The sequence below is a fragment of the Dromaius novaehollandiae genome, chromosome 8, assembly GCF_036370855.1.
Source record: "Dromaius novaehollandiae isolate bDroNov1 chromosome 8, bDroNov1.hap1, whole genome shotgun sequence".
Classification (NCBI taxonomy): Eukaryota; Metazoa; Chordata; class Aves; order Casuariiformes; family Dromaiidae; genus Dromaius; species Dromaius novaehollandiae.
This window is the reverse complement of record NC_088105.1, coordinates 38,462,941-38,487,591: the sequence shown is the minus strand read 5'-3', so window position 1 is coordinate 38,487,591 and position 24,651 is coordinate 38,462,941. Positions and strand designations below refer to the sequence as shown.

Genomic DNA, 24,651 nt, shown 5'->3' with positions numbered 1-24,651 from the left:
ACCTCAGTTGGTAAGGCCTCTATCATTAGCACCCTCATTCTTCTTCTGACCAAGACTTGAAAAACCAGGATTGGCAACCAAGTTGCTTTTATAAACAATTTAACCCAAGCAGGCCCTGGAAGACAGGAAAAAAGAATGTGTGCATAGGAGTAAACATCTGCTATTCCTTCATTTGACCAGAGATAACACAATGTACTGAAAACACCCTCAACAAATTCTACAGATCTCACTTCACAGCATCTGGGCTTAGACTTCAAATGAGACTGCCTAACTGTATCAGTTCCATGACCATAACAAGAGACATTTTCCCCTCAGGCCTTTTCAACTTAAAACTGGTACTGGTACTAATGTATTGTTCTAGTAAGACAGATCCTGACTAGTACTACGGTCCCAATCTGCCAGGTGTCATATAAGCACACTCAAACCCATAGTCTCTGCATCAAAAAGCTTGCAACCTGAAGAAACATTTTACTTTCAGGAAGAAAAAGGTGTTACTCTGTGGATTTAGTGCCTGGGAAGAGTGCTACACTGATACCAGGTACAGGAAACTGCAAGATTTATCTGCCAGAAAGAAGCAGCAGTGTGACTGGACTGTCTGCTGTGGGGAATACTTGGGAATTTCTATGTGTGAGCACTCTGTGTGTCATTCTGCTTGTTTATATTACTGTTCTGCTGTTTGCTAACCGGCATCCAAGAGTTAACTCAGTTCTTGGTGGGTCTACACATCTGCAAAAGGGCAAGCAAGCTTACGTTTAGGAGTGGGACAAAATAATACATATGTCTGTACCTGAAATCCCTCCAATCACATAAAGGTTTCAGAAGAAAACAAAGGACTTCTGAAACTTTTAAAATGTCAGACCCATAAGACATTGGCAGGAAGACAGGCTTTTAGGGAAACCAATTACTTGATTCCCAGAAGTTAGAGCATATACGTTAGACCTATGCAACTACTAGTCCGGAATATTATGCAAGCTGCTCTTTCACTGCCTCAAACCTGTTGCTATTTTACTGCGAAGAAACACTCACACATTTTGAATATGTGTTTGAGAGTCACCATGGCTACACAAGCAAAGTCTCCTTAAAAGTTTGAAGAAAAAATGTGGGTGCTAGAGTTTAGAAACCCTGTCTAAAAAGCATGATGACATGCAGCAGCCCACTCAGAAATGCCAGCCACTGAGTATCTGTCACTTGAAAGGAATACCTACGCTGCACAGCGAGATCAAAGCTACAGCACATTAATCCCAGCCCTAAACTAGGGACAATCTTTCAAATGTAAAAGGACAGCTTATTTGCTGCCCATTTACTGGCCCAGCTTATTTGCCACTCCAAATGCAAATTTTGCTGACGATTTTTGCTAGGGCAAAGGAGGCAGCAGAGAATCATGTAATATAAATAACCGTACACAGATTTTCAAGACCATCATTTTTTTTCTCGTGGGTAACGGATGAGCCCTGAGGTGGCAGTGACTTTCAGCAACTACCAACTCGGAGCTGGACTTGGATCAGTAACCTAATCACAGCATGCTTTCTACCTCTCACATGCGCTATCCAAGCATCTCAGCAGAAACACTGTTCCAAAATGCTTTGTGTGTGTCTGATTACCCAAGACTGTCAGTGGTTAATTCCAGAAGCATATCCTCACTTAAAAATGGCAGTTCTCCCACAAATTAAGCTATTATAGCCATGAGTAAAATTAGGTTCCACATTTGTACTTTCTAAAATATCAAAGGCATGATTAGCAAAGTCTTTTGTTCAAGATCTCTAGAGTCCTTGAGGTAATGAAAACTGGGTCATAGAGTAGTTTCTCTTAAAATTTAAAGTAAATGCCCTGTTCAAGCATTAGGAGCTTCTGTGACTCATGGTGCGTTCAGTCTAGAGAATGGAAACGCTGTACCTAGACACATACACCGGCACTAGTACCCCTGCCCCCACCAAAAGGAGGAAGGGGGAAAAAAAAAGCAGCACAGCAGATGATTTTGAACAGTTTCCTGTTATGATCCCTTGAAAGAAATCCAACCGTACTTTCACCCTGCTTTCTGTTTTCTGAATTTCTCCTGACAGTTGGCTCTTTCGTTTGCCAGAACCACAACAAAGGAAGGCCTTGAGTTTCCACACAGGCCATTTTCTCCCTCTCTCGTCTCTGATCATCTCACAAAGGTATTATTGTTGCTGGCTCACTGGGGCTCAGTGCACCTGAGGCAGATCAAAGGCACTTTTTAATGCCCGCCTGACCACACAGGTCTCTCTCCCACTGCATTAAATTAAACCCGATGATTAATCTCTGTAGCCCTGAGGGTCCCTTGGTGCACACAGAGAGAAAATATATATTTCTATCAAAACACTAGTATAATATACTTTCATTTTATAGCCCTAATTAAAAAAAGGAACAGCTAATTTCAGCCAAATGCAGCTGCATATAGCTCTTAATAAAACACAAATACAACTGCTGTGTGTGCTCTAAAATTCACTTTATACAGTTTATGCAGGTATAGATAAAAGAATAGTAAACCAAAGTCCTTTCACAGATTAAATCCAGAGGCTTAAAATTTGCTTATTGTCTGCCAGCTAGAGATTGTTATAACCTCTAAGCAGATGAGTTAAAGAAGGCAGGTAAGGAAATGCTTATGAAATGCTGAGTAGTTACATTTAAATTAAAATCAATTTAAATTTATCCAAAAATTGCACAAGCATCTATTCCTGAGTTTGCATTCAAATGATCAAGAGTTTAAAAGGTTCCACCTTGTCTGTGGTGTGTAGTCTATGTATGACTTCAGGGTGACTTTAATCACAGACCAGAATATTGATTAATATCAACACGGGCTTTACCGTGGAAAGATCTGTCACTTTTGTTACATTAGCATAGTTAATGGAGCCACATCTCTCGTCGTCATGGAGTACGTTTATACTGCTATGTTCTGCTCTAGTTTGGGAAGCCAAACAAGCTATAGTTGTGTAAGTGGCTCTACATTAAAACTTATCAGTGTACGTATGTGAAAAATTAATAAATAACTATACACTTATCTTCTTCCAGGACCAGTTACACTAAAGCAATAAGTTACAGCCAACTGGCCCATTTCCAGCTGCTCAACATTGCCCTCAGACCTTTTGAGGAAACTGTCTGAGTGCTGCTTAACCCATTTCAGTCCAGTATTAGTCTCTATGAGCCCAGCTCAGTTTAATGATTTGAACTAACTCAGCTAAATGAAACAGGTTAGGAAGAGTTCACACAGATAGCTTCTTCTGAAGGTCTGAAGGGGCAGAAACCTCCATCAAAAGAACTGGAAATTGTAAAAGGTAGGAGCAGGCTAGGAGTGGTAACTTCTTCTGCCAGTCCTGGTATTTGCAGAGTGCCCTGCTTGCACCTGGATGACCACAGACACCAGTGTAATTTTTCAGAGACAGAGTAGGCCTAGCAGTGGTGGGATTCAAGGCCTGAAACTCTGGTTCAGGTAGGAATCCAAATATACTCCAAGTTTTCTACCAGATTTAAGCCTTTGTTAAATGCTCTGCTTCACGAAACTGGAATTATTCATATCCTTAAATTCAATCATGTGCTTAAATGCTTTGCTGAACTACAATCTGTATGACAAGATCATCATTTTAATACATGCTGTTACTATGATGACAACTCACAGACTCTGTTAAGATTGCCATTTTATTTATTTATTTATTATTTAAACAACTTCTTTTCTTTTCTCTGCTGAAGAGCTCTCTCCATGAAGTATGCTAGTCCTTAAAGCCTCTAGCACTCCTATTGCCATTTGCTCATTTAGGAAAAATCCAAGTTATAATCAGTCTAAATTTAAGACCGTAATGAGTTTTAAATAAAAAACGTGGCAGAAAAGGGTACTTATCTAAATGGAATGCTTTCAGACTCATACATTTTAAAAAGGTATAAATTTCAAAAGCAGACACTAAATTTTAATTGCAATCTCAGAAAAGCTTTTGTGTTAATTCACTGAGAAAAATTAGTAAAGTGAAAATTGCTTATCAGGGTTTTTCTTTCTCTGTAGTCATGATACATATAATTCTATAGATCATGGCAGCTTTCAGAGATAGAAGGATTTATATTGATTAAGTGAAGAGGTGGGGGAGAAGGGCTGTGACTAAAGACACACACTCCTCCAAATACACTATTCTGTAACACATTAGCGACAGGCTTGTCACGGATAACTCAAGCTCAGTCTGTGGCTCAGATTTCAGGCTGCTCTTTAAGCCACTCTAGCATCGTGGTTTTTACCTTTCATGTCATTTTTTCAGTATTGATTTCTACTACTATTAAGGTTCTTGCTTAGTAGTAAATGCATGGTAATATATAATTAATATCCAAAGGTGAAGCTACAGTTACCAGAAAAAACAAGGAAAAGGAAAGGGGTGAGAGAGACAGAGGTCATTCTTCCCTTCAGAAGCACTGGTTACTATATTCTATACAAATTAGGACTAGGCATACAACCTACCCCCATGTGGCATGAAGATGTTCCACAGATCATAGCAACTCGGGATGTAATTGGCTGATTTTCACATGGCAGGTTGTGTCCTTTCACATCTGCTCCAATTACTCCTATTAAAATTAAATTAAAATCCCATTTTAAAAGAAGAGTAACACAACCCTCACAAAACAGAGCATTTCTGCACACAAATAATTGCTATCTCACATCAAAACCACAAATCAAAAGGTCTATTTAATCAATGAACAACTTTATTTTATTGACTCAGAAGAAAATATATTTTCATTCCAAATACATGAGGACACCAGATCATTTCCTCCATATTCATGTTTATCACCATAGTCTTTAAACATTACTTCAACTATAGCCAAGACCTTTATTGTCTTAGGTAGTATACTAACTCGTAGAATAAAGGGCTGCCCCGTTTTGCAGTAGAGTGCAGATACGTTTATTTGTTCACAGTTTATCATGCATATACTGCATGTTGTGTTCTGTCAGGGGATGAGTTGGAGAAAGGGGTAACTTGGCAGCACAGTGGATGGCTGCCAGTTTTGTTGTCCTGACTGCTGCTGCTGCTCTGTCGATGTCAGAGCCATCTAAAAGAGGAGAGATTGCTCCTTCCCAAAGGGGAGCGGTGCTCAGCTTTGGAAGGGCTTCTGCAGGTGGGATGGGACAGGAAGGACGACAAATGCAGCAAGTGCTCAGCCCACAGCCAAGTATAGACCAGGAGGTTTCAGAGAGAAGCCAGGGTCCTGCCTAGACAACAGGGCAGACCTACAGCCAAGCTTCAGGATGCAGCACCACATCATGCGTAGCTCAGTTTAAGGATAGGCTATGACCAAAGGCAATCCTGCCCTCTTCTCCTCCTCTTAGGCTGCATGCTTGCACCACACTGTGCTGGATCCAGCAAAAACACAGTAGCAAAGGACAAATGATACTGTTTTGTTTGTCTTTTTTCTCTTGAGCATTTTTTTTCAATCAGATCAATGAGCAGTTTGGTGATTGGTCTGCTAATCCTACTAAAGAAAATCCAGAGGAAAAAAAGCAATTAGTCTTTCAACTCACCCTACAACTGCATGATCACAGGGTACAAGGGAAGGAGTAGGAGCAGAAAAAGACGGAAGGACAGAATATGGGCCCTCCCCTCTTGACTGACATTAGGTCAGAGAAAGGTAAAGCTTCTCGGAGGTCACAGAGGGAAACATCCCTACGAATATGTGGATGTTGAAGAAACCAGGAAGCCTTTAAAAGTTGCTGGACTGAAACAATGGACCGACCCTGCGAGGATAAAATAAGCAAGGGATAGATTTCTTTCAAATCTTTTATTTTAATCTGCTTCTAATCTGTTTTACCCAGTAGATACGTGTTTCCTATGAAGTGTCCAATTTCCTAATACGTATTTCAGCAAAAACTAGCTTTAGAGAACGGGAATTTTTCAGTGTCTTTTAATGTGCACACTTTAACAAAAGGTAAAGCAGTTTCATCTCAAAGTTGTGGCCAACCTGGCGTCCAACCACAACCATACTGTATAAATAAACATCACTAGTATTTCCTTTTTTCCTCTCTCCATATCATCCTTATTTTACAAATAGGGAATTTGGTTTCAGAGAGACTAAGAAAAAACATACAGATCTCCTCTGTCAAGCTACATTTCTTCTCATTGCAGGAAGATCACTAAGGCATTTGCTGCACATTTTATACATTCAAAATCAAAGTTAAAGATGCCATGTGTTACCTGTGGTTAGTATGTGACATTTCTTTAACATTCTCTCATTTAGGCCACCACTGCAAGATTCTGTTATCAAATCAGTCTGTTACAGTTTGTCTCATCATAGTTACAGGGTTATTATGGTATTATCATGGCTGGAACTCATTTCAATTTCCAGAAAATTAAGGGCTAAAATTCTACAGCCTTCGAAACTCTGTCCTTATGTCCCTTTATCCTAGCTGACTGTGTCGGTAGCATACCTGTCATATAAAGAGCTTATTTGTAAGGAGAAACAGAAAGCGAAGCACAGCTTCGACCTCTTATGCTCCGTTTTTCACTGTTCAAACACAGACATCTAGAAGCTCATCTTAATCATTTTGGATAGGGTTCTCTAAAAGGCACTTTCCTGTACTAGGTAATATCACATTAAAACTTCTAAAAATAGTTAAAAATATTGTTCACACTTCAGAGTGAACAAATCTACTGAATTGAATTATCAGCATATATTTCAAATTTATTTCTACAAACAATAAAAGATTGAAGAGCCTCATATTTCGATACCTGTTAATCACTAAGAAAACATTCTTCTGCAGAGTGAAATCTGAGCCTTGTCGAAATCTGTGGGAGTTTTGTCAGCAACTTTACTTGTGGTTAGAGTTACTGGAGTCTTCCTATTTGTGATTAACTGAAGTTAGATAGCAAATATATCTGTAACATTCTAATATTAATGAAATCTTAGAGGTTTAAATAACTAACAATAAGTTAAGTGCTGCCAAAAGTCACTTTCACCTTTAACTGAGTTGTAATTTTTTGTACTCTGAGAAAGATTCAAAATTTTGTGAAGATTCTCAAGAGAGACTTAAGCCAACAAGTCTGTACACTACATAAACTCTACGACACATTTTAAGAAAGCAGGCACTGCTTAGCATTCACACTTTTTGCTCTTTTCCATAGTGGCAAAGTACTTTAGATACTGTACAATAAATTATCTACTTTTTGCTTAAACAGTGCTGGTGTCTTTTGTAACAGGGGCAAGGTAAATATCTAGTTTATTCAAGTCAGCCCCAAAAGACTGGTCTCCCATACTCCTATTTTTATCTGTAGGCTCTTTCAAATTAATACAGTAGGTCAAAATGAAAGTCATATACCTAGTCAGCTTCTAGATTTTTACTTTTGCATAATAGGTATCAGATGGACTGATTCAGGAGTCATAGATGACCTCCACTGACAGAAGTATCAAATAATTCTCCATCTCCACTTTATTTCACTCAGAACTTCAAAGCCTTCCTAAATTCCAGGACCCTGACCATAAAAAATACACTTTATATCCAACAAAAAGCAGTTATGAATACTGTGTCAAAAGTTACTAACACTGAAAACAAAATGTCCATCATGCTGTTTTGGTTCAGTCTGCAAGATGCGGAAGAGCTCTTTTCATTATTCTGCTGTTATAGACTATCTTTAACACTACCAGCAAAATGTGTTCAAGAATATGAATAACGACACCCACTGGAGGTTATTGCCCAGCAAACTAATCTAACACATATTAATATACAAGTCATATCCTTTAAACAAACTGTAATCCCCAACTTTTCAATACAGAACACAACGTGGAGTAAACACTGGAGCATATATCAGTCCCTTTTCAAAATAAAAGTTTTACATCAATTTTAAGAGTTGATATCCAGTATTATTATCATTTCAACATTTTCACACTTTAATTCTTTGTTTCAGATCTCTTCTTTACTTTCTTTTCTTCTGTGCCTTTTCCTCTCATTTTTATAAGATGAATGTATTTTAGTGCAATGCCATTCTTCATATTTTTACCAGAACACTGGGCATATTTTTATCAGAACACAGAACACTAGAGACTCTTCATTTCTTTCTAATTTTATTATCTGTGTTCTCCTGTTATTCTGTTTTTCCTTCAGCATTTTCAGCTCTGTATTCTACACATTGGAGGTTAAACCAGACTGGAAGATGATGAATGTTCTCGTCATATGCACTATGGATGAAGGACAGCAATTCAACATTTGAGATGTAGCCTCATTATTTGTTCTCTTCATATACATTTGCATTCTCTGGCTCTCATTTAGGCTCCTCATGTCCTTTTTGTTATCCAAATCTTTCCCCTTTTACTGTCTTTTCTGTTAGTTCCTCTATTTATCCTTCCTAGATTCAAGAGGGATGTGCTGCATCCCAAATATTCCTCTTAGCCCTGACTCTACTCAGTTACTGAGTGATTTGCATGCAGGTTCTTCCACTGTGTTACTGACTCCTCTCTGTGATGCATCTCTCCCTCTCTAACAAAGACCTATACATCTCTTCCCCCAGTGATGATTTTAGTAGTCTGTTAGTCTTCGCGATGCCGTCTGGGAAAACATATTCTGATCATATTTTCATAAACGGGACTCGTATAAGCAGGCCATCTTCATCCACTGAAGTCTTCCTACTCTGTAGGATGCCAGTAATTACAGCAGAGATTTCAAATGCTAGAGTTCCTTTACAGAAACCTCTAGCAAGTGAATAGACAGTTGCTCTCTCTTCTTCATTAAATTCAACTCATTTCATGAAGTACATGAAATCTACTGGGCAAATTTTTTGTGCTCTGAATTTAGTATTCACATAATAATGCAAATTAAATGAAGGCCCTCTACTGTCATTTTAAAATGACAGTTTAGATTTTCAGCAATTGCTGATGCAGCTTCGTGCATACCATTATTTCCTCCGCACAGGAGGTTCTCCACTCCTCACCACTAGAGCTAGCCGAAAAAATTCCAACAAAAAAATGTTTACTAGAATTCACCAATACAGCTAAATCAAAATCATCAAGAAAAGAGTGGCTATACTGCTGAAATACTGCAGGAATCCTGTAGCCCTCAGTCAGAACTTGTTCCATTTCCTGCAGTGTCACCTACATGCTTCACTACTGGCACACCTGGATGGATTTCCAAAAAGGCTGAGCGTTCAAGGTCTTGGGACTAAGGTCTTTGAGGACACTGCTATGGAGGCTGGGACTCTATTCCTTTTCATAGTTTATTTTGACAGTTTTGATTTTCATACATAAATAGGAGCAAAATCAAACTCTGAAATTCTCCTTTGAGAAACAGAATTATTTTTTCCCATCTGAGTATACCCATCCATGATTCTTGCAGAATCAAGAGAACAGATTTCAAGCTCTCAGTCCATTCTACAGAGCATTCCTCTTAATACATATAGAAGTTATCCATGGACTATGACTACTGGAATATGAAAATTTACTTTTCCTTTGCCTATTTTCACTGAAGTACCATGCAGGTGACAACATAGTAAGAGTGATTAACTCCAAATACCACACCATACTATGAACTGATACAAGATCTTCAGAATTGTTTCAGTACAGTTTTTTCATATATCATCTATATCTGGTTTAGGTCAGAGGAAAACTTAACACTGGCACAAATACTGCATTTTCACTGCAGTTTTATAGAGATTTTAACTCAAGACACTAATGAGATTTGAGTTTCAGCAAATAATTCTCCATTTTTAAATAAATACTTTGCTTTACTATATATAAAATGAAGACAGGAAGAGAAACTTCCTGCCTAAACATTCATGATTTAACTCTTGTAAAAGCCTTTACTGATGCAGGTTTATAGCAAAAGATCCGATGCTACAGTTCAGGTTGGCATGAAAAGGTTATGTGGCTATGAAGGAGTCTGTCTGTATATATTTGAGAGAAAAAAAAAAAAAAAGAAAGAAAAGCAACGACCTGTGTTAATGAAATGTAAAATTTTAAATTAAGGACCTGGCTTTAAAAAAAAAAAAATCTTCGCAGAGTTTGTTGGCATAATAACGTTCCTATTTGAGGCCACCTTATCAATTCATCCTTTTCAAGAACACAAAACTGCCAATGTACATACTTTTAAACACATTTTTACATACCTACATTTCATACATCTTAGCCAAGCCTTTTTTTTTCTTTTTTTAAGAAATTCACAGTTGTAGGGACGCACCATGTCTACAGCTAAGACACTAACAACCTCATAGTCTCCCCTGCTGTAGACGTTCCTTTTTGCAGCTGCTCAAAACAAAACACTAGATCTACAGTGAATCATTCTGAAGCAATAAAGTAATCATGTATATTGCTTTTCTAATTTAATCAGAAACAGTTATCAGAAGCAAAGCAAATGATTTAAACATTTTAAAAGTTCCAAGCCACAACTACTAGGAAAAAAAATAGATTTAAAATACCACAGCAAAATACTTGAAAGAAAACTCATACTTTAGTAGCTAATCACATTTCATTTAGACCTAGAGAAAAATGCTCTGATGAGCAATAGATTTCCATTGAACAGTAGTGTTTCAATAACACTGAAACTTTCTGAGGTAACTTTTTTTTCTAACCTATCAAACTAAAAAACCTCAATTTCCTGCTGAAAAGTTACACTGAATCACTTTGTTTTTGACTGTATTTAGATAAGGCCAAACAGCACAAAATGAAGCAGTTCAGCCTTACCAAACATTTCATTTCAATACAGTTGAAACTGAGCACTTCAGAATATTGTGCTGGAAAAGAAAAAAAATCTAAGCGTTAGGCCTCGCACTGCAGCTAGAGAGAACAAGGGCAGAGTCTCAGAACTCGCCACTGAAGGGCAATGCTGTTCACTGGCCAGCTCTCCCCCTACTCTATTTTTGCTGTCTTACATACACTATTTCCCATACTCTAAGAGCTAGATGAAAAGCAGTGCTCTGGGTACATATTTCATATTGTACCAGCATAAATGTGTGTTGAAAACCCTTTATTGCATTATTTAAACAAAGGATAAATTGCTCCTAAAACTAACAAAAAAGACTAACTGTGAACAAGCCTCAGACATGAGACTTCTCCCTCAGCACTTCAATTTTTCATTTTGCTTCCCTATCCCCAAAGCTTGGAGCAACAGGAGATGCAAACTCTCAGCATGTTGAAGAGACAACACAACGGTGTTTCAGTTCAGGAACTCAAAGCGGAAGTAACAAGAGTTAATGGACACCTGGGAAATTCAGTTGCAGAGAAATAAACTTAGTGATATTTAAATCCTTTTCTATAAACAGACATTCAATATTAGAAGTTATTGGGAAGGCTTTTTTTACTTTAATTATGCTATTTCATAAGAACAAATATTAAGCACCAGAGCAAATAACTGGATATAAAACAAGCTGTGAGAAAAACGGCTTTCTTAAATTAATCCAATACACTCCTATTTCCAAGAACAGTAAATATGACTGAATACCTAGTCCTCCAGCATGTGCATCAATGAGAGAAGCTGCTACTGCAGTCCCTTCGGGGAGACCAAGATCTCTCGCAGCCTCTGCCGTTAGACCTTTTCCAACAGCCTCTCCAGGAGACAAGACGTGGTTTCCTGGGCAGACACAAGACAAACCAAACACCTGTCAATTTCCTAAACAGAAAAACAAACACGTATGTTATTACAGGAACTCCTTTCCTCTTCCTCAACTTACTGTGGTACGCATAACAAAAAAGTTCATCAAAGAACTCTATCTGATTATAAAATATATTCCACTGTGTGTCTGTGCCTGTTAAGCGCACAACCATGCTGTATCAGGCTGCGCCATAGGAATTTAAAAGTTCAACAGTATTCAATGTCTCACGCAGCCACCGAGAAAGACTTCACCACAAACCATGAAATTCCGCTTAGCACCTTTTCAACAGATAAGAAATACACACACAGCAATGCCAAGCTTCTGCTGTAGTTACTGACCATGCTATTTCTCACTGCCTTAAACTATCCACTTTTGAGTCTTTGAAGGCCTTATGAAATATAAAGAACATTATGGTCGCCCCATACATAATCAGTGTAACCCCTCCCGCTCAATCTTGCCACCAAGGAGTCTGTTAGCAGGTTTTGTCTGCACTGAACTCTATCACCATAATTTTTTTTTCTTGCTAAAAAGAAAAGAGATTGTTTTAATAATTAAACAGATGTTTCAGAGCTTACAAGAGCAGATCTAGAGTCACAAATCTTTCAGAATTCAAAGATTACTTGGTGATTTCTTTTTTTCCTCAGCCTCATCTCTGAGTAGAAGAATCTTCTCTGAGATGGCTGCTGAGCATGACCAGACCCAGAGCCATAGGGAAAGCATGAAAGCTCCAGGAATCCACACACACTTCTCTCTTTATCTAAAGATTTGGTGGGTGAGGCAGTAAAAGGCATAGCGGGAGCTCCCACAGGCTTCTCTAGCAATACCACCGCTCTGCATTAGACACTTCATGTTCATTTAATAGTACATGTCTAATCTGGGCAGAGTTGGCACAAATCCTGTTTAAAATATAAGCCTATATTATAGGACAAGTCTATTTTCACGGTAGATTGTAATAAGAATGCATTACACTTCAAGCAGATTCGGATGTGCCAGAAAGCAAGTAAAACATCCTCCACAATAGAGATTAATTAACAGGAATAGCATATCATAAGAGTTATCAGGAATATACTGATGCTATTGAGCATAATCTTCTAGAAATAAAGTTATGCTACCTCATTGTCAGGTGAAAAGAAGGTTATGATACTAAATTCACAGGTGCAAAATGGGTCTTTCAGTTTTATATACCACAGTGGTAGAAGATCCTTGGCTTCGCTGTAAGCAATTCATTTTGAAGGCGGCACCCATTTCCTGACTGATCAAGTGTTTGGAGCACCTCACGGCTAGAGAGCACACAAAACCTCTTGAGGTTCATTTAGAAACCTACCCATGAAACTCTGGATAGCCACATGTTTCTGTTCTGATAATCACACCTCCTCTTCTGAAGTTTTAGGCTAAGTTTCATGATGGAAATTTAAAACAAGTGTGTACAGCCAGAACTTTCACACTTGATTTTGGGTTTATATTCAAATATAAGGGGTAGTAAACAAAAGCCAGTATTTCAGGCTCTCCTTTAGCTTATAGAAAAGGAAGTGAACATATTAAGCTCATAGAAAAATGTCTAAATTTTGTTAACTCTTAGCGTAAATTCAGAAAGATTGTGATAGCTTTTCCAAGAGGTGTTATCTTTTCTGGGGGGGGGTTTCAGTAAGTTGGAGAGCAGGATATTTCTCTTTAAGAGACGTTTTGTGTTGCCTTTTCGGTCTTTTAAGACAGCAGAGAATAACACCAGTAAAACAAAGTTGTCTGCCTCTCCTGACATTCAAAGACCCTGCAGGCAAAACAAAGTGCAAAAGAATTTCACGCGGCTAAAACCACATCTTTTTCTTCAGAATCAGCTGCGTGACCTGAAAGTGTACAGGTATCTTGTATATATAGCATGGGATGAAACTAATCTGAAATAAAACCTCTTTCCAGGCACTCATCTCCAATGTTGGCTTGTTTATATCAGTTGTACTGGTCAAACATTTCAATGTACAATTATTGTGTGGTTAACGTCCATTTTGGAGATCAGGGCTACTATTAGACAAAACCTTTTCCTACCAGTTTTTCAATTATTGTATTTCTAGCTAATGAGCACTAAGGGAGCAATTTCAGGGATACAGATAATCTCCTCTTCTGATGGCAGCAGTAGAAAACGACTATACAGATTCCTCTGGGATTAGCGATACATCAGAATGGCCAGCAGCACTGCTATCCTCTGTGGCAATGTGTAGAGATGGGCTTGTTGTGATCTGAAGATGAAAGTATAATTATTTTATGTTTTAATGAAATAAATTAAAGGCAGAGTATGCCCAGTCTGTTTCAGAAGTCACAGTAAACCTGAATAATTAATTACTCCTTGACTGAAACCACTGCCTGACAATCTCAGAAGTGACAAAACTCAGTAGTTGGCCATTACATGGAGGGCTGAGGAAACAGAACCAACTGGAGGCCCCAGTCAAGTGCAAGAGTAGGAAGGAACCAGGCAAAGGTCTTCCCTTTCATGGAAAAAAAAGAGAACAGCACGGCATGGCAGAAGGGGAAACAAAAATGAAGACCACTTTCCACACATGGGAGAGATGTAACCAGAGAATTGGTCCCCTTTCAAACCATCAGTTAGGAGAAGAGAATCTCCTCTCCCCTTATCAGGAAGTCAGAAGAAAGGGAAAATCCTTTCTACCAGTCAACAGCAAGATAGGAGGTGATGTGGAGCTGACATGTCATTTGATGGCAGGGAAAGCACTTGAGTGAAACACAAGGGAAGGAAACCCACTTTCCACCCAGAAGAAGAGAAGACACTGACCAAAGCAAGAGCACAAAGGAGAGTCTCCTAGGCCACCCAGCAGTCAGAGAGCGCAGAAAAAAGGTGCCAGCAAGTGAGTGTAGCAACGAGAGGATACTGATTTTGTTCCCCTACTTTATCTTCACAGAGTTAGAAATCAGTGAAAACTGTGCTACACATGTACATTATGCTCCCACCAGGAGCTTTATCAAAGAGAAAAAGCAGGCTCTGCGTGGCCACTCTGTCCCTCATGGCTGAATTTGCTTCCCCACCCACACAAATGTGAGTAAAAAGGCGTGGAATGGGAGAGCCTTGACTTTACCACATGTATAGGGAGACATGGAAAGGGAATTACAACTTTCATGGTTTACTCTTCACTGGAAAACTAGAAAACTCAGCTAAGCTTCGACATGCCTAGAGATTCTGTAGGTGTAAAGCTATTAAAAGGTAAAACAAAAACACAAAAAGAGTAAGCAAACAGGAGCCACAATTAAACAGTCAGGCATTTTAAACAGATTACACTTCAGGACTAGACCGGGAGAGAATGGAGAGATTCCTACTTGAGCAAAACACATTGGCTTTAGAAGTCAAGGCACAGCTGCTACAAGAATAAAGTTGTTAAACAGCTACACACCAGTAATTCAACAGCAGGTGCTGCCACTCTTAAATCCTACCTGCCAGGGGAAAGAAGCTGTCAGAGAAGGAGGGAAGAAAGACCTGCCTGCACACAGAGGCAGTCAGTGAGAGTATTACAGAAGGCTGTATGAAAGAGGCAGTGAAAGGACTGAGTCTTCTTAAGATTCTTGCCAAAGTAAATGTATCGAGTCTTTTGTTTACAGTAGTCTCCTGTGCAAGTCATTTACCTTTGCTAAATGATTTCCAAAATTAGACCTAACCAAACAAACCTGTAATGGCTGAAGCTGGAGAACTTTCTGTTTCACATTCATACAGCTGTTTCACTAATGCAATGCCTTAATCCACAACCTTTTCATTTTGTATGAGACACACTATTTCTAGCTATTTTTTCCCCTGTAAAGCAGCAAGTTTACAAAAGGAAAAAGCTGTCTGAATCTCTTCCTCCTCTTTTATCCTTCTTTGAAGACTAATGTTAGAATTTGCTACGATCAGGTTTTGTTTAAAGAATTTATGTGCTACCAATGACCCTCTACCTTTTTAGGCAGTTACCACAGCAACCAGCTATTTACCAGATGTGACACACAAGACGGACAATACATCTTCAGTCAACTTAAGTAATCTAAACTCAGTCTTACTAATATTTAATAGAACCAACTTTCTAGCACATAGACCTTTTTAAAAACAACAAAAGCAGAGCGCAGCGGGGGCCCAGCTGACTCAACCATGACTTACTCGTTTCCCAACAGCTTTTAATCTATCATGCAGAACTTGGTTGCATTTCATATGTAATTATATTTGGCTGCATGAGTGCATAAAAATACAGCATAAACCAAACGGTGACGTCCCCTTTCTTCATTAACTTGACACAAGCAAACTTAAAGGGATATATTAATCCCTTGTTTAGATCCCAGCAACTTCAGGGAGAAACCCAACCAAAGAATAACATTCTGCCTCCCTTTTTTATCCCCTCTAAAACCCGAGGTTCTAAACGCGTTTTCATTTAAAAGACAATACACAAAATAGTTACCCCTTCCAGTGAACAGTTTACAACATGCATTGAGAAAGTTTTCTAGTCAAACAAAGTGGTGCTAAAGAAGCACCAAAGGAAACAGTACCTTAGTAGAAAGAGGCACCACCTACCCCAGTGGAACCCATAGCAGGTAATGCAAGGGACTTCTCCTCTCCTCTCCTCTCCGCCACAGTATTACAGGCTTGGTGGCACATTTTCACCAAAGTTTTGCTAATACCTCACACAGCAGATTTAGATGCTGAGTTCATTAAAAAGCTTGTAGGCAATCTCCAGTTTTTATTTTGTGTTTTATAATAATCCACAGAATGCCAGAAGTCTGGGATATGCAAGGAATAGGAATAAATAATATTAGAACTCTTCCGTTACAACCTCCCAACCCTACGTTACCAAATATCCCTTCCAGTTACACACAATACTCACATTTAACTGAGATACGTATAGCCAATTATTCTAGAATTTTTAAGCATAGCTGATCAGCACAATTGGATATCACTAAGAGAAAAGGAAGTAAGTTAATGATGTGGACTAGAATATCATAATATTCATCTATTCTTAGGGCTGAAAGTATGGTAGTTAAAGGATGTTAGAAGAGGTCTTTTTTTTTTTTTTTCTTCTTTTTTTTAACATGGAAATACCCTCCTTAAAATTTCCTGGTTGGCAACTGAAAACTTGAGAATTTTCATTCAGGAAAAACAAAACTAACTGTGGTATTACAGGCCAGCTTACTTAAAATGGAGAAAAACAGTTCACTAAACCAGATCACTTGGCTTTCTTCAGTTCGAAATTCATCTCTCTATATGAGCTGCCATACTAGCTTGAGGGAAATATAATTTGGGTCCTTTCCATCCCACTCTCCTATACAGCCTATGCCTCTGGGTGAACTACATCTCAACCACCTAAGACAAAATTACTTAAGGCAGACTTATTAGGTTTCTAAATACTGGAAAAGCCAGCAACCTATGTGTAGGCAGACCTCGATGCATTAAACTGAAAAGTAAATTGGTCTGCAGACCATAGGTGCCTACTTCAACAAAGACTATTTTCTTCTTGTCCAATTGAAAAAGTTCCATTTCATAAATAAATGATAAACTTTCCTGGGTAAAGGCCAAAAGAAAAAAAGAAAAGCATTCTGCATCATTGGATCATTAGGCCTGTACACTGATGGACATGACTGAGTTTTGGTAACTACATTTCAGTGAAATAGTGCAGAATGAACATCTCTCATGGTTCACTACTCACTATGCTGACATACATATAGATACACAATACATATATTTAGATGCCTTACTAAGTAATTAGATGTAACGTATTTGCATCAGCTGTCTGACCTCATATTTTTGCTTGCAAACAATAATTTCAATAGACTGATTATTTAGGTTTCTGGCGTTTCACAGTACAGTATTCCCAATAGTCTCTCTAAACAGTGCAGCTCAACAAGCATCATCAAGGTATATGACATGACTACTGCTATACTTGCCAGAGCTGCAAGTAATCAGACTCTGGTTTGGTATAGTAAGTCACTAATGCTGCACATGCAATTTAGTTTGTATTAATTATAGATTATTACTCAACAGAATGTTTTTTTTATTACTGGCTGTTTATTAATAATTCACGTGATAGCAACTCTTCTTTGAAGAAATAATTACCCCTTTTTCAAAACCAAAAGAAATGACAGACTAAAAATATCCTGATCAGTTACTGAAATAATGTTTTTGAATCCTTCAGCTAAGCTTCTGATGCCTGCACAATCTTCTTCCCCACCACATTCACACAGTATCCAGTTCTAATATCCATAATGAGAAGATACTGATGCATTATAAAGAATTCAGAAATGAGTCAGGAAAGCAATTGTAACAACTGAGAAATGTGACAGTTCTTATAAGAATATTGGTGAAAAACTCAAGAAGCTCAGTGTATTTCTTTAACATAGAAGATTTCTGTCTGTGCAGGTCAGGCACCTCACTACAGTCTGGCAGACAGAAGTATGCAGTTAAAACTGAGATGAAAATAAAGCATATTTAAATTAAGTAAGGACAGCAACTAATGATCAACAAACTTCTAAAGCTCCATGCTCAGAAAGTATTACACTGCGGAAATCGGGAAGAACTAAATTGTTCTATTTCCTGAAAATTTTTAGTACTATGATTCTCACATTCTTGTATCTGCCTTAGTTTGTTTAAAATTAAAACAATGCCACAGTAATTGTACTTAAAGCTTTTCCTATGACTATTAAAAATGAAAACCCAAAGTAGAAAGAATTCCCAGATTCCATACTTATCAGGAAGAGAAAGTTCACAATATATGAAGCTAAAACATCACTTCATCTCACATAATAACTTAAAAAGAATGCAATCATGTCTGACAGATTTAGAAGGAACAGGTATCAAAAAAAAACCCAAAAAACATGTAATGCAGATGAACCTTCATTCCAAAAAAAGTAGTTGAAATTCATCTTGCTTCCTGGCAAATTACATTTTTTGCCTAACCTTTAGCAGAAGTCTACTCAGTACAATAACTGTCCATGGCACCAAAAGATTAAGCAGTCTCTCTGCAATTGCAGCTTCTGTAAGCTGACCAAAGAGTAACTATTTAAAGCCTTTCCCCTCCACATCTAATGTCTCTGTCAACATGGCACAATCTGTCAAGGCATGAGCAGCCTTTCACACTACTTACTGACTCTAAGGAAAGAATTCTAATCAGGAAAGGTCAGGATTTCAGAATTTCAAGTGGTCTCAAACGAGCAAAAACTATGAACACAATAGTGTCAAAGTGTAGAAGAAAAGATGATTCCTCAGGTAGAGAGAGTCTGAGACCGGAAATCTGGCAGTGGACAGCAGCTGAATTTGTTTTCAAAGTTCCAAGCTTTTACTAGTAGTTTCCTAACCTTTGACAAAGCCCAAGGACAAAAGAATACCACACAATACTTCCCACTTCTTGCAGCTGAGAGAAGGGAGAAGTGGAAAGGCATCATCTGCCAGCAGAACTCAACCTGATGATAAACAGGATGGCTGATGGGTCTCCTTTCCTACAGTGGAAGGGGAATGGAAAATCATCACCCTGGAAACACAGGGAAGAAAACCTGAGTTATTTTATCTTTTATATTTCGAAGCAGTTTAGCATAGCACATTAAAGAGCAGTTACTGAAAAGACAAAGAATATTTCAGGCTGGTGAAATGAGCTGACAGGACTGTCATGATGTTCAACGAAGGGAAATGCGAAGTCCTGTACCAGGGAGGAGTAACCCCATGCACCAGTATAGGCTGTGGGCTGTCCAGTTGGAAAGCAACTTTGCAGAAAAGGACCTGGACAACAAGTGGACAAGTTGAACATGAGTCTGCAATGCGCCCTTGTGGTTAAGAAGGCCAACAATCTCCTGGGTTGCATTGGGAAGAACACAGTCAGCAGGTTGAGGGAGGTGATCCTTCCCCTCTGCTCAGTGCTGGTGACGCCACATCTGAACCGTGGTAGGCCGACCAGTAGAAGAGAGACACGGACTTACTAGAGCGAGTCCAGCAAAGTGGCCATGAAGGTGACTAAGGGAATGAAGCATCTCTCATATGAGGAGAGGCTGAGAGCTGGGACTGTTCAGCCTGGAGAAGAGAAGGCTCAGAGGGGATTTTATCAATGTGTATAAATACGTTATAGGAGGGAGTAAAGGAAACTGAGCCAGGCTCTTCTTAGTGGTGCCCAGTGACATAGCAGTAGGCACAAACCAAAATACAGGAAATCTAATTTAAATAGAAAGAAAAAACTTTTCTACTGTAAGGATGGTCATACACTGAAACAGGTTGCCTAGGCAGGTTGTGGAGTCTCCATCCTTGGAGATACTCAAAACCTGACTACATAACTCTGAGCAACATGCTCCAGTTAAACATGCTTTGAGCAGAGGGGCTTGGACTAGACAGGCTCCAGAGGTTCCTTCCAACCTCAACCATTCTGTGATTCAGTGATGTCAAGATGGAAAAAAATAAAAATAAAAAGAGGATCCCACTGCTTCTCTGAGAAAAATTCTAACTTTTTACTGCTGAATCATATATTACAAAATAGTGCCTCAAGCTTTGCGGAAAGAGACACCCTAAAACCTCTTTGCACTGTGCCAATTTCACCTCCTTTATACTTGCTACAGCTCTTGGATGAACTGAAACGACAGGAAGCCAAAAAGATGCAGTATATTTGGAACACTACTCAGCTATAAATTCCACGGATTCTAACAGCATGTAAGTGTAAATATCTTGTGATTTGTATTTTTAATTTTGTTTGAAACTGTAGGTTGTTCTAATTTATTGGGGATTGGAAAAGAGAAAAGAAAGACCAATAAAGGGAACCTGTACATAAGAGAAACTTCTTTTTATTTACTCCCTGTTCTCTACCATTGGCAAAGCATGGTGTTTAAAACCCCTTTTTATGATCTAGTTTTATGAACAACTGGCAGCTCCCAGCTGACCTCAAAAAAAACCATGATCCTTTCTCCCAACCTTCTAGAAAATCTTTCTGTACTCTGCAGCATCTGGCATCAAAGGCCTTGGAAGAGGTGAAAAATTGGCAGAGCTGATCGAATGACCATTCCCATCACAGCTGCTGTAGCGTAAGTTAATACTGCCTGGATTCTCCTCCCCTGGACTGAATCTTCCATTTTCAGCCTAACCCTAAATAAATGAGCAGATCTTCCAAGTGTCGAAACTGATTACTTCTGAGAAAACACAAAACCTAAGACAACTATATTTAACAGCAAGCATGGAGGTCTACAATACCATTGTTTTCATTTTGAATATGGAAGTAGGTACTGGGACATGCAGCAATAAGCCATTCATATAATAACATGTTCACGAATAAGCAGCCAGGATACCTGCTATTCTGTCACTTGTTTGAATACCTAAAGAAGAACAGGACTGCACCCACATTTGAAAACTCAGCATGTTGTAATGCTTGTGCCACAGTAAGAATGACAGCAAATATTGATCAAGAGAATCCCAGCTCTCTTCTCAAAGTCCCAAATCATACACGGTTTTATTATCAGTTTAAGACTAAGTGCTGCAAATGAAAGAGCATTAGAAAAGAACATCTATACAGCCTTACAACTCTACAGATCATTCTTTTCAGGGCATTCATAAATGGTACATGCAAGTACCCAGGTGCCTGAAAACATCAAGCTTTCAGTCCTAGAATTAAGCGAGAAATTACCACCAGCAGATTGTAAAGTGCTAGGGCTGTACATTAAAGCATAGTCACAGAGTGTCAGAACCAGCTGTACGCTAAAGTGTAGTCACAGAGTGCCAGAACTGGGAGGGTTACACCATTGAACTTACAGATGGGAGTAAAGACCACTAACTATGAATGCATTTTAAAGTCAAGTTGAAGTCTTCAGAATCGAAAACACAGTGCCAACGTTAAAAATCAGAAGAAAGTCTACTGGAGATGGATTGAGGCAATCTGTGGAAAACGGGAAGCATTTTTCTTGATGGTATCTAACAAGGAAGCATGTGGAACAGACCAAGAGTGGGATTTAAGTACAGGGATGTATAAGGACCAGAACGTGTTCTTCCTTATGTCATCAACACCTACAAAGTCAAAAATCAAACATGAAAGATTCCTGCCAGTCTTAGTCTAAAGCAAATGAAGCCAAGCTACAGTTTTAGAGACGTGAAACAGAGGTAGAGAAGTGTTAGGTGAAGACAGGAATAAAACTCAGATTGCCAGATTATCCAGTCATACAGAAAGAAAAGAAAAATAATTCTAAGAAAAAGTACGTCATTTTACGAACAGATTGTCAATGTTTCTGTACAAAACCCTATCTTCTGATATCACACATCTATGCATGCAACAGTTATCTGCATTAGCATACTACTTTCAAGCACTGAAAATTGAAGGTAGGCACCAAATTTCCATCAAAACTTGTGAGATTTGAATAACTCCACCTTAGATGTTCATAAAAATCCCACAAGTATCAGCTATGTATCTATTCACTTTTGAGAACGCAGCTCTAAATTCCTACTTAGAAAAAGCTGGGAAAAGGGATTATGAAATCTTTATCATGTTAAAGAGCTGCATTTCAAAGTATGAAGCTTGTTTCAAAAAAATAAATAAATAAAATCAGCATGCAGTTCCATCACAGATGAAATAAGGTGACAAACTTCCATTTAAAAAATATCAGTATTTCAGCCTTCACGCATGATCTACAACAACAGTAAAAAATGATTCTGTAGTGCTTGCAATGCTTTCTCTCTTAGACAAATGAGCCACCTTCAACCAAAAAAAATTTGGCATAAAATATTACCATTCAATAAAAAATCATTACTTGGTCCCTTAAGTAGCCCCTGAAGTAGAGGGCTGTGGTGAAAATTTATCAGGCATTGTTTTCCTCCAAATGGAATATACACTTCAGTACCCTAAGAGGCCTACAGTGCATGAAATTTTAACGGAATTCTTAATGTCTTTCTAGGTTTTATAATACCACAAAGTGATACTCATCATGTGCTTTCACCACAGCAGATAAACGCTAATGCCTGCAGTACACAACGCTTTCATAGTGGTTTTGAATACAGCCATCCTCTGCTGTAGGGCAAATTGGTGGGCAAATTAATGGGATCAATAAATTTTGTAGTATTTCCAGATACGAATCTTTACCTTCACAAATGTGATCAGTAAATCCACGAAGTACAGAAGGGACCACAAACAACTTATTCTGTGGATTCCCTGAAAGGTTAGTCTGCTGTGAGAAATGTAAAAGGTCACAGGCCTGGAATTTTCACAACTGAACCCACGGCCCGGCGTGGGAAAGGCTTGTGGAAGATCCCAAAGGTGAGAACTGAGGGTCTCCCTTAACAACAAGGTCATCCGTTCAGCCAAACCGAAACTAAGAGAAGCGTATTACCTGAAACCACAACCACTCTGATTACAGTAAATATATTTTTAAAGGGCAAGACATTTTAAGAGTGATGCACATTTTATCAGAATAAAGAAATACGTACATTAAAGAAGTTTTTCTCAGTGCATTTCCATAATTATTTTCAGTGCCATGAAAGTTAGAGGTACTTCAAAAAAACTTCTAGTTATAACTACTCATTTATAGTTTACTCCAATTGAAAAAGCACTGTTTCCATCAGTGATTAAAAACGTGTATTTTGTCTGCCTGTTTAAACTGGTAAACTGTGTATTTACTTTTGCAACAATAAGAAGATTCAGCTGATTTTATCTTGTGATGTTTTGTTTTCTTTACCAAGAAAAAATAATTCAGAGCTTAGTTCTCCTAACATTTTGTGAGAGATATTTGACAAAAATGCCATTATCTACCTTTTCAATGGGAACATGCAAGCATTAAAGTACATTCTTTTCAGCCTACTCCTGCTTAGGTTGTCTGGTAGTTTTGAATTCCTTAGTCTGCTAGTCAACTTCTGGTCACTGCTTAGAATCCTGTTTTGTCAGCCATATCACATTACTATATGCATCCTAGAAGCGTGCACTGTGCCTCGATGTCCATGTGAATTACTTAAACAAATTGCCTTGCTTTTGCATAATGTGCCAAAGTTAACGGGAGCTGAGGCTGTTCGCTTCATGGGACAGTGACCTGAAGCTGTATTATAAATACAGCCTGAGCTGAGTTTGTGCAAGGCATGATCCTGTTTTCACTGTGCTCAGTGTAGCATTGGTAGGTTCTTGGGAGGAGATCTACGCAGTGGTGCTGCCTTATCATCAATGCTGACACCTTCAAAGTTAATAGCAGTTTTGCACAATGCAAAACAGTTCCAGCTGCAGTCTGACCAATCCTGCTGTACTGACCAAATGGCACTTTCAGGGTCAGTGGGTCTATGCTGTCCCGATTCATTTAAAGGAAGTAAGGGAAAGCAGAGCTTATTAATGTGCTTTTCCCAAGTCAAACCACACTGAACAGTCATATTAAAACAAACAAAACCCCCAAACTTTCAGTGGAACAGTGTTACCATTCCCATTTCCTTAGAATGGTACACCAACATGTTGAGGGACAGTTATATATAACTGCGGGTGGCAGAAAGAAAAGCACTCCCACAGCATACAACACAGACCTCACACTGGCTGAGTAGTTTTGTTTTGGAGGGTTTGGTTTGCTTGGATGCCTTTTTGTCTCCCTCTAAAGCTAGACCCTTCCAAGAAGCTCTAACAGGCACAGCTTAGAAACTTGAAGGAATGAAAGAATGGCTGCATGAGGCAAGGTTAGACAAACGGTCATGGAAGTAACCACATATTCTACCTGAGGCCAGGTTTCAGCAATATTATGCACAGTGAACAGTTTTATACTTCGGATATACCAAAGGTAATTAGCTTAAGTACATGAAAATTACAAGATTTTTCAAGGTAAATAAAAGTATGTGCTCTTCAGAAGCTTCAAGTTCTAGCCTACAGTTTGTTGTAATTCTCCAGGACAGATGCTGCCTCTCTGATTCTAGCTAAGACACATCCAGGTATTCTATGGTTAGTCCCTCGAAAACCAATACAGTCATTCATGGAACTAGATGCTTTGTGGAGATTGAGGAAATCACACTTTTCTTCCAAGTTACTCCTGTCAACAGATGTCAATTTACTGATTTGCTTATTTCATGAATATTCTGTTTTAACAAAAATGTAAAACAAGATACTGAAAACTCATGATTTTTGTCCTCCTAAATTTTCAGTCATATATAGATTAGTTT

General features: G+C 38.5%; 1 protein-coding gene across 10 annotated transcripts in view; it reads right to left on the bottom strand.

Annotated features, from left to right (window-relative positions):
• Positions 1-24,651, bottom strand: part of FGGY (FGGY carbohydrate kinase domain containing) — a 153,534-nt gene that overhangs the window by 70,435 nt on the left and 58,448 nt on the right. For all 10 annotated transcript variants that reach the window (XM_026105120.2, XM_064516265.1, XM_026105110.2 and 7 more), the window contains 2 exons: positions 11,411-11,539; positions 4,457-4,560 (listed from right to left, as the gene is read on the bottom strand). In XM_026105120.2, the coding sequence (XP_025960905.2) occupies positions 4,457-4,560; positions 11,411-11,539 (233 nt within the window). The remainder of the gene's footprint in view (positions 1-4,456; positions 4,561-11,410; positions 11,540-24,651) is intronic.